Source organism: Podarcis raffonei, chromosome 9 (assembly GCF_027172205.1).
Source record: "Podarcis raffonei isolate rPodRaf1 chromosome 9, rPodRaf1.pri, whole genome shotgun sequence".
Lineage (NCBI taxonomy): Eukaryota > Metazoa > Chordata > Lepidosauria > Squamata > Lacertidae > Podarcis > Podarcis raffonei.
This window is the reverse complement of record NC_070610.1, coordinates 34,565,919-34,583,881: the sequence shown is the minus strand read 5'-3', so window position 1 is coordinate 34,583,881 and position 17,963 is coordinate 34,565,919. Positions and strand designations below refer to the sequence as shown.

At 44.7% G+C, this 17,963-nt stretch overlaps 1 protein-coding gene and 1 long non-coding RNA gene across 8 annotated transcripts in view; one reads left to right on the top strand and one right to left on the bottom strand.

Annotated features, from left to right (window-relative positions):
• The window catches only part of LOC128420810 (uncharacterized), an 88,219-nt gene that overhangs the window by 18,178 nt on the left and 52,078 nt on the right, over positions 1-17,963 (bottom strand). For 2 of the 4 annotated variants that reach the window (XR_008332130.1, XR_008332129.1), the window contains exon 5: positions 14,601-17,116. The exons of 1 other annotated variant lie outside the window; for it this stretch is intronic. This is a non-coding gene — a long non-coding RNA (uncharacterized LOC128420810). Of the gene's footprint in view, positions 1-8,160; positions 9,982-14,600; positions 17,117-17,963 lie in introns of those variants that run through there. One more of the 4 variants, XR_008332132.1, reaches the window with a different exon arrangement.
• The window catches only part of GALNTL6 (polypeptide N-acetylgalactosaminyltransferase like 6), a 452,334-nt gene that overhangs the window by 426,654 nt on the left and 7,717 nt on the right, over positions 1-17,963 (top strand). For all 4 annotated transcript variants that reach the window (XM_053402747.1, XM_053402749.1, XM_053402750.1 and 1 more), the window contains exons 11-12: positions 4,458-4,574; positions 11,831-11,980. In XM_053402747.1, coding sequence (XP_053258722.1) covers positions 4,458-4,574; positions 11,831-11,980 — 267 coding nt within the window. The remainder of the gene's footprint in view (positions 1-4,457; positions 4,575-11,830; positions 11,981-17,963) is intronic.

Here is a 17,963-nt window from a genome sequence, read left to right as displayed (position 1 = left end):
GTTGTGAGCTGCATGAGCTTGGGATGTTTCCATTAGGCATGGAGGGGGGACACGGAGGCCCAGCAGATGTTGATGGAGATAGGAGTCCAACAAGATCTGCAGAGTCACAGGTCCCCCACTCCTGCTATTAAGAATATTTGGATATGGAGCCTTTCCTTTATTCATGTGCTGGATCAGTTTCCATCCATCCATCCTCTGCAAATCTGTGATTCCTCCATTCTTGTTCTGTGCAGCTGGTACTCTGTGCTGATCAACATTGACAAAAATGAACGAGAGAGTCTATGCTTGTATTTATTTATTTTTTTAGTTGGCTCTCTGTTTTCATGGACGTGCAGCATCTTAAGTGAATGTGCTCCCATCTCCCTAATGCTGGCTGACAACAGGACATGCTTACATGGTTTTCCACTCAGCATTACAGAGCGGCAATCTTTCATCTCTCGCCAGCCATATGTCTTGCAAAAGTAGTCCCCAAGGTGGTGCCAAAGAGTTTGCATTTCCTGCGCATATCCTTGCAAGCTGCTGTCGCAACTTGGGCCACTTCAACTTTGCCTTGGACTGGAATACTGTCAAACTGCCATTCCTTACCTGGGTCTTAGGAGGTTTCCGTTGAGACAGTGGCAAAACCCAATGAAGTCCGTGCGTGTAATTGCAGAACCAACCTGTCCCCAGCTGCTCTTGCCACTGGACCACAATATGCTTCTGAGCCTCAGATACGGTTAGTCTGCAAGTTATAGGGCTAATTGAGCACCCAACAGTGCACAATCATATTGTGCAATATTTACATATTAAAGCAGGGATGAGGAAGGTTGTTTTTTTCAGCCAGAGGGCTGCCTTCCCTTTTGGGCAACTTCTCAAGGGCCATAGGCCAGTGGTAGGTGGGGTCTGAGGCAGAGGTGAGTGGAGCAAGAAATGTTACCTCTGGACAGTAGGCTACTTTCTAGACACACTCACATGCCCCACTGCATCCTCCAGCCAAGCAAGCAAGAGGCACTACGTGAGTTCAAGGGCATCTTCCAGCCATGCAAAAAGACTCAAGAGTGTGACGCAGGGCCAATGAATTGGGTGGCCTGGGGAGCGTTCCCAGGGCCAGATACAGAGGCCAGAGTGGGGGCCGCATTCAGCCCCTGGATCTGAGGCTTCCCAACCCAGCAGCAACATTTGGTGTTCAGAAGGCAGGCGAGCAATGCCACCTTACCTGTGCTGTCCCAACAACCACTACTGACCCTGGTAAGAGTGGCATCTACCCACTTTTTGCTTCTGGTCACACCCACCACTGTTGTGCAGCCCCCGGAAGATTCCACACAATGGCAAGCGGCCCTTGGGGTGGATAAAGTTATCCACCCCATCATACCCAAAGGTTATGGTAGCTTCCATCTTCCTTTTAGTAGCTGCAAGAGATAATTCACCTCCTGCAAAGCAAAGCAGGGGGGAATCCAAGGAGGAGCTGCTGGCATTATCTAGGATGACATAGGAGCAAAGCATCCAGCAGTGCTAAGCAGATTTGTTCCTAAGTAAATGATAGATGCTGAGAGGGTGCAACTTATGTGGTGACTTCAGAAGCTCAGCTATTGAGATCTAAGTAGTGCTGGTTCAGTGTTTATACTACATTTTTTTTAGATTTGCCTTGAGACAGTCTTTAAACCTTTTTGTTGACCACCAGCAATACACTTTCCATTTTTTAAGTTCGGAATAGAGTAGTTGCTTTGGGATACGATGATAAGGCATCCGCACAACATGAAACCAATGTCCCCACTGTGGAAGGACGTGTGGATCCAGAACTGGCCTCCACAGTCACTTACAGACTCATTGTTAAAACCGTGTTTATGGAAGACAATCTTACTCGGCTATGAGTGATCGCCAAAGAAGAAGTAGTGCTGGTTCAAGTGACCATTGCAGCCCAAAGGCCAGTGTATATTTTCAAGGTTTTTTAAATCCAGTAGCACCGGATAAGTCAGAATAGAAGGGGATGAGTCAGCCATGGATGCACCAGGTGAGAAAGAGCAATGAGACTAGCAACCGAATTCAAACCATCCAAGCAGGAAGAAGCTTCTTTTTGCCCAAAGGGAGGCAAGACGCCTGAGGCTCAGCCAGCCAATGTAGCTCTGATTCCCTCCCCCATCCAGTTGTCTGCTACAGGGAAGCAGGCTTTGACAAGCCTCATTCCCATCACTCATTCACAGCCACTTGAGGCCCTGGGAAGATTCAGTCCAAAGCCTCGCCTGCTGAAAAGCAGGATGTATTCTTTCGTTGCTAAACCTCCACAATCTTCCTCCACCAGCCCTCAGGCCCTTTCTCAAGTCTTTTATCTGGAGCCATCTGACAAGCCTGGGTCCAAAGACATCTTCATTACGTATCTGCTGACTGCTCTGTAAGCTTCCACACGTATTCATGGCTGCATCCAGCCAAATCTGCAGGGGATTTAATGCTGAAATAAGGATAAGTGCTGGGCTTCAGCTTAAGAACTTCTCTGATCTGTGATTGGTTCAGAAAGGAGTTCTTCTGACTATACTTTTCCCAGACACGTCTGGTTGCTAATGGAAAGCATAGGGGAGGCTTGTCCATTAGGGTCAGTGGAGCATTGCCCCACCAAGCTGAATCCAGCCTCAGCCTACTTACAACTGGTCAAGGTTTCCACCGACTTTCAGCTGCCGCTTCCTTAGCCTCAGGGTTGATTTTGTAGAATTCAGCAGGCAGGAACAGCGGTGTAGTTAGCCACTCAGGCACCTGGGACACCAAGGGGGCAGGGCGAGCTGCCCATGTGGGCGAGGTGAGCCTGGCAGGGCACTCTAGGTGGAGTCTGACCTACTGTTGGCCTCCTTGCCTTCTGCCCAATGGGAATGGTCTCCACTGGGAAAGTCTGATGGGTAAGCTGAACTTTGATCTTCCAGGTGTTCCTGCTCGCATGTGCTCCTCATTCAAGTAGATAAGATTCTAGAACTGCTTATTCCTAGATCAGTACAGCAGTTGGTTATTTTGGTTGGCCAGTGTATTACATATGTCAGGGATGGAAAACTTCAGGCCTGGGGGCCAAATGCAGTCCACCATTCCTCTCTGTCGGGTTCTCCCTAGGCCAGGCTCCACCCCAGGCCAATCCTGCTCCACACCTTCCTGCAAGAGACAGGAGAGAGAGGCTCATGCTCATTTTGGTCCTTCCAAGTCTCTGCAAACATTAGGGAGGGATCTGCCTCCTCTTACTTGGTTATTTAAAGTGCCATCACTGGGAGAAGCAAAGCTCTGAACTCTCTCCAGGCAGAAGCCATGGACGGTGAAAGGGCAGAGGATCAAGCAGCACAAAGATAGTCTGAACAACTCAAAGCCCAAAAGGCACAAGCATCCTCCCCCTACTCTCACTTTCTCCCAAAACCTCTCATTAACAACACCCTTCCCCCTTTGCACAAAAGTGCACCAAGCATCACTTGTCAGAAAAAGTGTGTGTGTGTGTGTGTGTGTGTGTGAAAGTAGGAGCTAGAAATGCTGGGGGGAGTTTGAACTTTGACTCTGTCCTGTGTTCACTTTTTCTGTTCTTGGGAGTAAATCCCACTGTATCTGTGAAGATGTATAGAATAGTGGCTGCAGATGGTAGCCCCCACAAAGGTGATTTCCAGGGCCGTGGAGCTGAGGGACAAAAGCTTCACCAGTAAGAGCTGGGGGTGGCTAGAGGGGCATGGAAACCAACCAGGCACTTTGCATCTGGCAAAGACATCCCTACACTCTCTCTGCCCTCTGGTGTGGACAGACAGCAGGCTGAACGGAAACACATTAAAGTGCAATGCCGCATACAATGCTGTACACATTCAAATTGAAATACAACAAAACAAAAGCAACCTCACTGTGTTTTAAGCCAATAATGTGCACAAGCCTTTGATCCATTCACATTCCCTGAAATCTGTTATGATATTGACTAGGCAAGGTACTAAATTCTGATGTTGCTGTTAATTCATGCTGAATAATGTGAATTTGCATAACTGCCGGTGTTTATGCGTAATGACCAGTCTATATAGCAGCAGGACCAGCCTAAAACATTTGGTGCCTGAGAAATAGCAGCAAATGGTGTTCCCCTCCTGCCTCCCACTTAAAGTTAAGATGCATAGGACCCAAGGCTAGCCAAATGGCAGCTGGAACAGAAAATCCCATAAGTACCTCTTCCCCAAGGTTCTTCCCCGAGCAAAAAATTCATTCATTCATTCACTGAAATAAACAGAAACAAATTGAAAACTAACCTTTTTCGTGACCCCCCAAAATCTGCTACCTGAGGCAATTGTCTCACAGTGCCTAATGGTAGGGCCAGCCTAGACTTACAGTAATTCTAACAGAGGTATCAGAAAACAGCTGGTGTCTTCATCAAACTGATTTAGGCTGTGCACAAGACACACGCATCACAGAAGTAAATTATTCTCTTCCTTTTCAGGTTTCTAAGCTGCATTTTGGTTCATAATGGTGGTTGCTTACTTTTCCAGATTCGAAACGTGGCAGCAAACCTCTGTGTGGACAGTAAGCACGGAGGTACAGGCACAGAACTAAGGCTGGACATCTGTGTGAAGGATGGCTCTGAACGGACCTGGTCACATGAGCAGGTATTTGGACCATCACATGGTTTTTCCTCTATTTCAAGATTGTAAAGGATTTCTCAGGCTAGTCCCTCTGGCTGACACACCCCTTCCTAACGCATTCATCATCTCCGTCTAGAATAGCACATGTACCCCCTCTTGCGCAGAGTCCTGAGCACAAGAGTTGTGATTTGTTATGAATAAGATGAGGAGTCCAAAGGTCTCCTAAAACAGAAATGCTTCTTACGTTGCTGCCAATGCGAATAGATTCAATATAAGTGTATGTGACATAATGCGTGGTCTGCTGGATAAATATCTGAGGCAAAATGATGGACTATAGCAGAAGGTAAGAGCACAGCGGACTTTGAACGTTTGACAAATCCTTTCCTTTTATGTTTTGTTGAAATGAAATAGTACCACGTGCAAGCTGCAGTTATTTGTAAAAGCAGCAACATACCTTTGTTGTCAGCACTGACTTGGTATTTGCAGTCTCTGTTGGCCAGTGGGTGGATGAAATACCCAAAAGCAGGGGTCGGCAACCTAAGGCCCATGGGCCACAAGCGGCCCACGGGGGTCGTTTTACCAGCCCACGAGCCGCCCCTGAACCGAGGCACCCACTCAGCAAGTCCCTGCGTATTGCGCTAAACCAGTGCGGCGCAGCACAGCAACTCGCTTTCGCAGTGTCGGAAATCGCGTCTGCGCAGACGCCGGAAATCACAGGCGTGCGCCATCATGTGCATGCGTGATCCAACCCATGGGGGGGTCTTCACTGGAGTGAACCAGCCCAGGCAAGGTAAGCCTTGCCGACCCCTGCCCAAAAACAGCAGTAGCTTAATAGTTTTTATTATTATTATTATTATTATTATTATTATTATTATTATTATTATTATTATTATTATTATGGAACTGGTCAATAACCCTTAGAGATTAGAGCATGTTTGGCCTGGAATCCATACTTTTAAGGGTGTCTTGGGACTTTTAAGCCTTGTTCCAAGTGACAGTGGTAAGAATTCAGGGACCAAAGCTGTCTCTTGGGGAACCTCTAGCATCAGTCTTCTCCCCCCCCTCATTCTTCCTCCTCCATACTGGGTTTGATGCTGCAGTAGATTCAATCAAACAAAAGCCATGGGATGTGTTTTTTCAAAAGCTTTTGGCTCATGAGAAAACAACCTGGGGCAGGGTTGTGAATCAGTGGCAGAGCACAAGCTAGGCATGCAACACACTCCAGGTTCAATCCCTGGTCTCTTCAGGGAGGCCTGGAAGACCCTGTCTGAAATCCTGGGAGGATGGAGCCTCTGCCAACCAATGCAGAGAATACTAAGCTAGATAAACCAATAGAAGGACACCTTATAAGGCAATTTTCTGTGTTCTGTTCACTGTTTTGTTCTTTTCTTTTCTTTTCTTTTGCTTCTATATGACAACTGTTTCCAACTGGCCAATTATTTCGATAATTGTTACATTGCAAAGTATTGTATTGCTCATCCAAAAGACTTGCTCATGCTCCTGATCAGGCTAAATCAGAAGTAGGTCCTCCCGAATTCAGTAAGCAGGAGCAGCTCACCTGAAATAGCTTTCCTGTATGGGCATCACTACCACTTACCAGGAGAGACCAAGAGGTGGTGAGGTCAGGGCTATGTGGGTAGGAGAACCAGATTAGCCCTGCAAGTATGGTCACACAACCCTGACCTCACCACTATCCCCACTTCCCCATAAGCTGCAGCATCACCCCTGCTAGGAGGCTATTGCTGCCATTCCACCCCACCAGGAAAACTGCTATGGCTCACAGGTAAGCAGGGTTAGGATTGTAGCCTTAGTTTTCTTAGGGAGGTATGCTGGCATTTCTGTGTCTGCCCCCCTTTTGACAACCCCAGATCACTCCAGGTGAAGCCAATGCAACCCGGGGCTGCCTCAATCCAAATCAGTCTAATTCAGCCACTGCACAGCCCTGGTTTTTACCTTTTAGCAGATAAAAATCCCTGGCATTTCATCGGTTGTGGCAGAACTCCCATCAGTAGCAGAAAAGGCTAGGAAGCAGCTGTTCAATAGAGCAGCTGCTCACCCTGGAGATTTCCCTCATGGAGGTTATTATGGGATGCTGCTATCAGTTTCTTTTGTGTTGCATTGGTACTTTGTTCTTTTATGTAGCAACTGTAATCAGTTGCTGAAAATTTTTGATTCTGGTCTTAGTGTGATATTAAGGTGACTGTCTTTGTAGAACCAACTAAAATGTCACAAAGTAATGAACAAGCTTTCAAGTCTTCCAGAAATTTCTTCAAGCTAGATGTTCAGGTTTTGTTTTGTTTTTAAAAGGGAGGATTAGCAAGAAGAGATAATGACGTTTCAGGGCAAGATGAAAAAGCCTCCAAACTGCAGCCTGGGACTTTTTCAGTCCACACATGCCCTCCCTATTTATTGCTTTGCTTTTGTTTTACATCTAGTTTGAAGAAGCGTTATGAAGAACTCAAAAGATTGCTCACCAGTTTGTGACATTTTAGTTGGATTTTTCCCCCCTAATAGAGCTGTAAAGCCACCTGCAATTTTTATTTGATGCATGTAGTTCCTAGAACTTATCAGCAGAGGGCACTGCTGGACAAGCAGAGCTCCATGCTGAAGATGGAAAAGTTGATGGTCCTTTTTTGTTTTTAATTGTTGAAGATTTTCAATAGAGAGCCTATCCATATTCAAGCAGACTGGGGAATGGCTTATACTGAGTCCATCTAGCTCAGTATTTTAAACTGTGATTAGCTGTGGCTCTCCAGTGCATCTTACAAAAGTCTTTCCCAGACCTGCTAGGAGATTCATGGGATTGAACCTGGGATCTTTTCAATGCTAAATGCATGCAAAATGTGTGCGCTGCCACTGAGTTATGGCCCTTCCCAAGCCCTATAGGATTTTAAAAGTTAGAACCAGCACATCATATCCAGAAACAACTGGTAGACACCCCCCTCCAAAAAAGTTTGAAAACTATTATCACAATTATACATAAGTTCTGCAACACAATTCCAGACACATAGAAGTAAGCTTTCAAAGGCAGCCCACACAATGCAGGAGTATGAGTTTTAGGTCACCATAACATGAATAAGGACGTGGGTGGCGCTGTGGGATAAACCACAGAGCCTAGGGATAAACCACAGAGCCTAGGACAGAAGGTCGGCGGTTCGAATCCCCGTGACGGGGTGAGCTCCCATTGCTCGGTCCCAGCTCCTGCCAACCTAGCAGTTCGAAAGCACGTCAAAGTGCAAGTAGATAAATAGGTACCGCTCCAGCGGGAAGGTAAACGGTGTTTCCATGCGCTGCTCTGGTTCGCCAGAAGTGGCTTAGTCATGTTGGCTGTACGCCGGCTCGCTCGGCCAATAAAGTGAGATGAGCGCCACAACCCCAGAGTCAGTCACGACTGGACCTAATGGTCCCTTTACCTTTACCTAACATGAATAAAAGGGACCAGAACAGATGACCTGCATAACCAATGGATTCCATATAAACAGTTGGTGCAGGCTTAGTCCCTCAGTCTGAGACACTGATCTAACTGAATAACCATACAGGCTCATCAACCATTGTGGACTTCTGCCCATGACAGACTGGACCCTCAGATGCAACCTGTCCTGGAGCTTGGCCAAGTGTCTGGCAGAATTTAGGAAAACTGAATTATCCAAGCCAGCCTGGTGCCCTCTAGATGTTTTTGGACTACAGTGTCCATCAGCCACAGCCAGCATGGCCATGACCTTCTGTCTGGGTATGATGGGTGTCGTAGTCCCAAAAAACTGGAGGTTATCAACCTGGGAAAGGTGGCTCAGAACGTGTGTGGCATGTTCTCTGAGTTGAAGGTTCTCGGGCGCTTGGTTCTAGAAGATTTTATCAGGTCCGAAGTTGATCAACTTTAGATGAAGGTCTAGCAGGCTTGCGTGTTGAGCATGCTGTTTTGTGGAAGTGAGTCATAGGCAACTTACATGTGCCAGGAACGACGCCTCGACACCTTCCACAACCCTTGTTTTAAGTTAAGGGACCACTGGAACCCTCACCTAGAAGTAGAAAACGTACTGTTCTTATGTTTTTTAAAAAGCGCCTGATTATAACTGGGACAAGTTCAGTCCATCAGGCAATACACAGGATCTTTGTTGCATCCTGGGAAATAATTCACCCCAGCCACCCCACATACTGCATTCTGGGTATTCATCCCCTTCTATAGCCATTTGGCACCAGCAACAGCCTTTCTGAGGGATTTGTCTTTGTTCTACCTCTGCACTGTAAGTGTCACATCCTTAGGCTATCTGCCATCCCCAATGCTGCCAGCTAAATGTAGCTTTATTTTATCTTCAGTGCTGGAGACATTTGTGCAAGAACTAAACGGGAACAAGAAAAAGCCATCCTGCTGTCTTCAGGTTCATATACTGCTGCTCTCTCTGCTGCAGACATGATAAACAACCTCAGCAGGTTCATTATCTGACTTTTCAGATGCCAGCAGAAGAAATGAGAAAATAGTCACAGTATTCACAAAGTGAGGATCGGCTCAAGATAAAATTAAGCCTGGCTTTCGCAGTGTGGCACAGCATAATAACAAGCATGTTATCCGGGCAGATCCTGTCCATACAGATCAGCCCTTTGCCAGCCATTGGGGATAGGATATCATTTTGTTTTGGCCACTTCAGTGATATTGTTTCATTCAGTTCGGTTTATTAGGTTTTGTAGAAGCATTCTTTTTCAGAAGAAAAAGACTCAGTGTGTCTTCACAGCAACTGAAATGTACAGACAGGCAATGTAGTGTGATGATTAGAGTGTTGGATTAGGACCTGGGAGACAAGGCTTCAAATGTTCTTCCTTCCCTGTAAACCCCTGTGATCATTCAACCAGCCACCTGAAAGGCTCTAACGAGTTGTAATGGAGTCAGTAGCTACAGAAGAGGGTATTCTAAATGAGCTTTACAGCTGTGGTTCGGAGAGGGAAGTGACAAAAGAGAGAAATTAAACTGACAATACGTAGCCTTGAAGGATCCCAGCACAATTTAGATGAGAAGGTTGAATGGAACTCAGCAATGTGCAGCACCTTCAGAATAAAAGGAACTGCAGGTTACATGTGGAAGCTTATCTCTCTCATGGAAGGAGAAGGCAGTGGGGAGGGCAGCAAGCAATCACCAGACTATTTAAGGTGGACTAATTAGCTCTTAACGCGCATTAGTTGGTTCTACGCACCAGCTCTAGCACACCATCAGGGATGGCTGAGTTTATAAAATGTCGGTGTTGGAGTTCTGCACTTTTCCAAAGCGCAGTTCAGCTTTAAATTATAAATAGTGAAGTGTAAATAATGCATGTCAGCATTTTTAAAAAGAACACTCACATTTAATTTATCTTGAAGAAAGGCGAGTTCAGATATTCTATGATTCTGTGTAGGAGCTTAACTTCTGTGGCAGCATCCACCATAGATCAAACGCCAGGCGAACCTTTAAAATATATCGTGGAAGTGATGGTGATTATCATCATCACCACCACTGACTGTGAGTCATCAACTGAAAAGCAGAGATTGCAAATTCCAAACGGCTTCTTCCTGGTGGCTGCCTGCCGCCGCCGCCACTGCAGTCATAACATCATTCTCAGCACCAGCCAATCATTCATAGCACCTGCTACAGGGAATTTCCATACTAATCTTAGCCACTGGTGCTGAAACATTTTATGTCAAGTTCCAGAATGATGCATTGGCCTAGTTCCTATGTATCGATACCATTCAGATAAACTATAGTTTGTACTGCTAACAACATAGGAAGCTGCCTTATGCAGAGTCAGACCACCAGTCCATCTTGCTCCTTATTGCCCACACTGACTGGCAGTGGTTTTCTAGTGTTTCAGGCACAACTCGTAGAGGACAGCCCTGTTGAATGGTCACTTTAAAATGTGAAGGTTCATTATTGTTTCACAAGTTGTGTATGTCTTTAAGGGCCAGGACCAGGCCAAATAACGAGACCCAGTCTTACAGCTGTGAAACATAGCAGGTGCTGCCGAGTTGTGTTAATCAAGCTGTGTCAGCAACTGGGTATAGTATATAAGGAGCAGCACCTAGCTCTCCCATTACCCTGGGGGATGGGTTGGTGGTTGGGTCTGGTTTGTTGTTGATGTATTTAGTGTATAAGGAGTTTTTGTTTGTTATTAAAACCTTGTTTAAGTTATTTTGGGTCCCTTTTTAATGCATGGTCTCCCCAGCAAGCACTCTGCAGCGCTACTAAACTGCAAATAGCCAACAAGCCCTACCTGAAGAGGCCAGTGATTGAATCTAGAACTTTATGAATGTAAAGCATTGCACTGCAGGGCTGGCCCAGGACGTTTTGCTGCTTCAGGCAAAACAGAAAATGATGTCCCCTTTTCCACCGCAACTGCTTCCTCTGCATACATACACGTTACCCCCTCCTCCATGCCTGAACACTTTCTTGGTGGGCAGCCATGGAGGTGGTGGCCATGGGCACATGTGTGTGGAGGAGGCAGCCAGGAATGGACGACAAAACAACAAGGAGCAGTGGCAAAGGAGGCCAGTTCTGCTGTCTGAGGTGACTGCTTCACCTTGCCTCATGGACAGGCCGGCCCTGATTTGCTCTACCACTGATCCATCGCCCTTGAACAAGCTGAGGCCTAGTCCTTGCTGAGGTGGCAAATCTCCGTCTGGGCTCCACCACTTCAGACAGCAAATACATTCTCAAATAAAATGAAAATGAAAATTTAAAATCTCCTGTCCAAGGCTAGGCTAGAGCCCTGATATCTAGTTTCCTACATGGAGGATATTGGTTACATGGAGGACTAATAAATTATACAAGCACTCCTGAAGAAGTATAGCCAAATTTATACAGATTTACTACCTCAGTGAGAACTAGGCCTCAATTCTTCCTGTGAGGCTTCATCTCCAAGCTCTTTCACTGCCCTTAGGGCTCATTTCCCAGCTTCATCACCCATTATCTTGACAGTCTTTTGATTAGTTCTATAGAACGGTGGTTGTTTCTAATTTCCCCTTCAGCGGGATAAGCGTTTTCTTGATGTTCATTGTGTACCTTTTCATACTGAGGGTTTCTTTTCCTTTTAATTATTGCGATTCCTTGCCAAAAACCTAGCCATTACTCCTTAGGGTTGCTCTGGGCTGTTATTAATTATTACACTGAAGCCAAATACCTTTGGTTTAATGGTTGGTTGGAGTCTACTGTCTAGTTATGCACAAGTAAAGCCAAGCCAGAAGTTTCCTACTATCTGATCTCCCAGTCAAATGCCAAGTTAGAACACAGTGTCACTTGAATGCTTCCCCCCACCCCTTAGCTCTTCACCTTTGGTTGGAGAGAAGACATCCGTCCAGGAGAACCTCTTCACACCAGAAAATTCTGCTTTGATGCCGTTTCGCACAGCAGCCCCGTCACACTTTATGACTGCCATGGTATGAAGGGCAACCAGCACTGGAGCTACAGGAAGGTCAGTATTACTTTGGATTGTTTCAAAGTCTTTCAGCTACTGGGTTTTTGGCAGGAGCGGCCAGCTGTGAGGGGTGGTGCTGTGAACCTGGCCTCCTGGTACCGCTGATGCTGATGCTGCTTACAGGGCAGTGTGTGGTTAGCAGTGGTGGGCCTACATTTTTGGGGCCATGAAGCCTTTTTGCAACCAGCAATGACATCTGGGTAACCACTGTTACCTTCTTCAGTGGGGTTGTTTACAGCAACCTTTACAACATCTGTACTACAGACTTTAAAACATTGGGATTGTTGAAACACATAAAATAAAAAAATCAATTTGAGATATGCGACTCAAATTGTGTCTACTAGATCCATAAAAAAAGCAATGCGGACTCCCTGGAATTGGGGCCCCCGAAACCTAAGCTTCGTTAGTTTCATAGTAGATCAGACCCTGGTGGTTAGGGCAGCAGTGGCACAAGCAAAGTGGTCAGATTCCAGTAGTTCAGCCACACCTCTCTGCCCTCACCACCGCCCTGCCCTCACACTGTTCACTCTGTGTCCCACTGCTGTGATGCTGGTACCCGGAAGTCAGAGTTACAAAGACTCCCCATCCTTGCTGGCCGCTCCTAGTTTTGGGTAACAGAGACTGCAGTGTTTGTTCCATCAGAATAATTCATTTTACACACTGCCTTGGTTCAGTTAAAAACAAAAAACACTTGAAATGTGAAATAGCACTGTTTCTTGAAGGTCTGCCATTATATAGGTCAAAGTTAACATTAATATGGATTTCTTTTTTTAAAAAAAGATATTTATTGAGATTTTACAAACAAAGAAAATTACAATATAAGAAAAGGAAAAAAAAGACAAAGAAAAAAGATACAAAAATACAGAAAAAAATACAAAATATGTGGAAAAAACACACAATTAAAAACAAATCAAACTTTTCATGTCTTATATTTCAATTACTCATTTCCTGACCTCCTCACACCTCCCTTTTTTGTATTCCAGTTCACATAGTTAATTCAGCAAATCCTTTCCCTCTTTGTTTTTATCTTAATTATAAATCTTAACATATTAAACATCATATTTTCATCTAATTATCAATCCTTTTTTGCATATTCTTTTAATTTTGTTACTAAAACCATCTCATTTCAATCCTGCATCATTTTAACATTCATTAATTTTACAGTGTTTCTGCAGATAGTCTTTAAATTTCTTCCAATTTTCTTCCACCAACTCTTCTCCCTGGTCGCGGATTCTGCCAGTCATTTCCACCAATTCCATATAGTCTATCACTTTCATCTGCCATTCTTCCAAGGTGGGTAGATCTTGTGTCTTCCAATACTTCGCAATAAGTATTCTTGCTGCTGTTGTAGCATACATAAAAAAAAATTCTGTCCTTCTTTGGCACCAATTGGCCGACCATGCCCAGGAGAAAGGCCTCTGGTTTCTTCAGGAAGGTATATTTAAATACCTTTTTCATTTCATTATATATCAATTCCCAGAAAGCCTTAATCTTTGGGCACATCCACCAAAGGTGAAAGAATGTACCTTCATTTTCCTTACATTTCCAACACTTATTATCGGGCAAGTGATATATTTTTGCAAGCTTGACTGGTGTCATGTACCACCTGTATATCGTTTTCATAATATTCTCTCTTAGGGCATTACATGCCGTAAATTTAATACCGGTGGTCCACAACTGTTCCCAGTCAGCAAACATGATGTTATGTCCAACATCTTGTGCCCATTTAATCATAGCAGATTTAACCGTTTCATCCTGTGTATTCCATTTCAACAGCAAGTTATACATTCTTGATAGTATCTTAGTTTTGGGATCTAACAGTTCTGTTTCCAATTTTGATTTTTCCACCTGGAAACCAGTTTTTTTATCCATATTATAAGCTTCCCTTATTTGGTAATAATGAAGCCAGTCTCGCACTTTATCTTTTAGTTTCTCAAAACTCTGCAATTTCAATTTGTCTCCTTCTTGTTCCAAAATCTCCCAATATTTTGGCCATTTGGCCTCCATATTGAGCTTTTTCTGAGCCTTCGCTTCCATCGGTGATAACCACCTTGGGGTTTTATTTTCAAGTAAATCTTTGTATCTTGTCCAGACATTAAACAATGCTCTTCTGACAATTTGGTTTTTAAATGCTTTGTGAGCTTTAACCTTGTCATACCACAGATATGCATGCCACCCCAAAAACATTATTGAAACCTTCTAAATCCAAAATGTCTGTGTTCTCAAGAAGCAGCCATTCTTTCAACCAGCAAAATGCTCCTGATTCATAGTAAAGTTTAAGGTCTGGCAGGGCAAATCCACCTCTATCCTTAGCATCCGTTAATATTTTAAATTTTATTCTGGGCTTCTTGCCCTGCCAGACAAATCTAGAAATCTCTTTCTGCCACTTCTTAAAACAATCCATTTTGTCCAAAATTTGCAATGATTGAAATAAGAATAACATTCTTGCCAAGAACATTAATATGGATTTCACCCAGCACAAAATGAAGAGCACATCCCCTGAAAGATGCTTTGCCGTTTTGGCACTTCAAGACATGTGAGTCATTTTAACAAAGGCAGCCCTGAAAATGTTTTTATTCCATGTGACAGGCACAAGAAAAGCTCCTAATGAATTAAATACAATATAATCTTTCTTTACTTTAAAGATTGCAATTGGCAGATGTACAAAATGCTGGAAAGAGCAGCCCTGTATATCTAATGAAACAAAATGGTTTACAATTCAAGGGTCATCGGTCTAGGATGCCGACTGCATTTCAAACCATTTTAAATAGCACTTGAAGCAGGTTGGCTGTGACAGAAATCGTGCATGACTTTTTCTTCTTCACATTTTACTAGTTACCATAACAATGCTTTGGAGTGACATGATTGATTGCTTTTGAAATGGGTACCAAGGAAGTGACCTTGTTTAACCTTCTCAGTGCAGGCCTTGGTGGAACTGCATGAGATGACTGTTATTCTGGTGCTCTGTTTCACCTATCCATCACCATCCCACAGCACAACTTCCTTGGCATTCACTATCTTCAAATTATTAAAACTGCAATCGTATGCACACCACTGGACACAGTGGGGCTTGCATTGCATGGATATGACACACTCCTTCATACACAGTGCCTTCACGTAAAGACTTCTTAAGGGGCTTAGCAGAGTTCTGCCCCCAACCCCGTACACTGGTATTTCCTCCTCCTATACCCCCTGACGTGCATACAAGCTCAGACATTCACGGCCCACTGAACCATTACAGAGTATGGAAGGTCTATGTCACCTTCCTTATCCCTCCCGCCCTGCCTAGCCCTCCTTATTGTCATACAGGGACAGAGCCCTGGATGTGGATATATGATCACATGGTATCACTGAGCACAGGTGCTTCTTTTATTGCCTTGGAACATGACAGCCCTTTATTGAGCTGTACAGGAATCCTTTGTACATGGGTGCTGTTTCTTCAATGGGGCTGGATCATACCCAAAGCTGTACAGAGACAAAAGCTATTTTGGCCTTCATCACCCTAATGTTTTCTAGTTTACCAAAGCATTCATGAATTTGGAAATAGATTAAAGGCAGACCTGCGCTACACACTTCAGGCTTGTTGAGAGTCATTATCTCCTTCCAGGGAACCAAGAGAACCATAGACAATGTGTGCTGTGGGTGGGTGGCAGCAAGGAAATTTGAGCCAAAATTATCAGCACTTCACCAGACTATGGCAGTTAAAGTGGTTGTAAGACTATTATATGCTAGATGAAGGGATAGGCTAACCAATGAGGAAGTTTAGTCATCAGGAGAGCAGGCAGAGAGGTTTAGAATCAGTGCAGAGATGGGGAATTCCCAGAGGAGGGAAACAACAGATGGCGACTCTGCCCGGGTTTATATTGTCTGAAACTGTGGGAGGGAATATCTTGAGGGGTTTTTTTGTCTGAAAATGTGTATCCATGAAAACTTTTGTGTGGGTTACATGGAGGGGACTCTATTGCCATTCAATCCATGACTTTGGTTGATCAATTTCGTTTAGTATTTACCCTTTAGCCAGAGAAGGATTAGACTTTGTAGGGTGAATTGAATTCTCACTCCTAGCAGAGGTGCCATTTGAAAGGCGTGTGCTGGATCTTCAAATTATACGAGATGGCACAACGCCCTCAAAGTCAGAGGAGAAAGCTCCATTTATGTCAGATAAGGATCTGACTTTGTACAACTGCAGCCTCTTGCTCAAACACCAAAGTCAATTTATTTCCTGGCTTGCCCAAGCTGCTGAAAAGAAGCTTGATATCTTGAAACACTTCATTGGTGCCTAATGTACCAGGGGTGTGTGGGTACGGGGCAGCACAGAGCAGGCACAATTCTTGCATTGTCCTCTGTTCCTGGCCCATCGTATTTTTAATCTGGACCTCGGTGGATGATCACAGTGAAATAACAGCCCTTTAAACAACCATGTGACATATGCCATTGGCCAATGGATAAACACTGTCCTGTCTGCTGATTTATTTTTACTACTTGTGGGAATGAGGCAGTACATGGGAGTTTCTTGTTCCAAGGCAAAATCTGTATTTCTGAGTGAGAAATTCTTCAAAAAGCATTTTTATAAAGGAAGTGCTGGCCAAGCTGGAGCTATATAACACTGATCTGGTAGCCATCAGTCCTCTCACACAATATAGTGAGGCAAACACTTATGGTTGGCTATAAATTGCTCAGACAAGGAGCCACAACCATTGTAAAAACAATGCCTAAATCAATTAAGTTTATCTTTGGTCTAAGATGTATCTGCTTTCTGTTCACCTCAGTCCTTTTTTAAAAAAAAAAAAAAACTTTTACATAATATAAGTTAATTAATGATAATGTGTCATATTTATACAGAACTTTCTTAGCATCCATAAAATTCTCAGCAAACAACCCTTTCAGGTAGGTCATTATTTTCTGTATGCTGCAGACAAACCTGAGAGGTAATTGCTACTTGAAACCAATATTGTGGCCTTGAGTATGTGCTTGGGCTGAGAGATGAGCTGGGAATGTTTACTACAGAGACAATGTGCAGCTACTTATGTACACACAAAAGCCAGCTGTGCACAAGCAGATCCACATACAGAAGCAAAAGGTGCTGTAGAATGCTGTCCTGCAGGTGTAAGTTTAGAGGTGGAGATTCTGTGCCTAAGAAAAGATGCTGATCACTATACTTGAAAGACAGATTGCTTATGAGCAGCACTTTCCCTTATGAATGCTTAGTCATATGTGTAGATTCTTTTTATTTATTTATTCATTCATTCATTCATTCAATTCAATTCATTTCATTTCATTTTTATCATCCCCATTCTCCAAAGGTCTAGTTAGTACATCATAGGACTCTTTTCTACAACCAGGAGTCCTGATTCTTCAGACTTCCCCATTTCACATTATACACAGCATAGCTTCTACCTATGTAGCCATTCACCCGGGAGCTCAGGAGGTCCAGCAATGCATGCAGTGCTGATTCCACAACTGACACATTTGAATATCAATTACCGTATTTTTCGCTCTATAGGACGCACTTTTTCCCCTTCAAAAATGAAGGGGAAATGTGTGTGCGTCCTATGGAGCGAAGACGCCATAGCCCTGCGACCCTCTCCCGGCTGGAGAGGTGACACGCGCCTATGGCAGGAGCCTCCATAGGCGTGCGTCACCTCTCCAACCGGGAGAGCGCGGCGGGGCTAAAGCAGCCCCCCGTGACCCTCTCCCGGCTGGAGAGGTGACGCGCGCCTATGGCAGGAGCCTCCATAGGCGCGCGTCACCTCTCCAGCCGGGAGAGCGCGCACGGGGCTAAAGAACCCCCCCGCGACCCTCTCCCACGTGACGCGCACCTATGGCAGGAGCCTCCATAGGCGCACGTCACCTCTCCAGCCCGGAGAGCGCGTGCGGGGCTAAAGAAGCCCCCTGCGACCCTCTCCCAGGTGACGCGCACCCATGGCAGGAGCCTCCATAGGCGCGCGTCACCTCTCCAGCCGGGAGAGCGTGCGCGAGG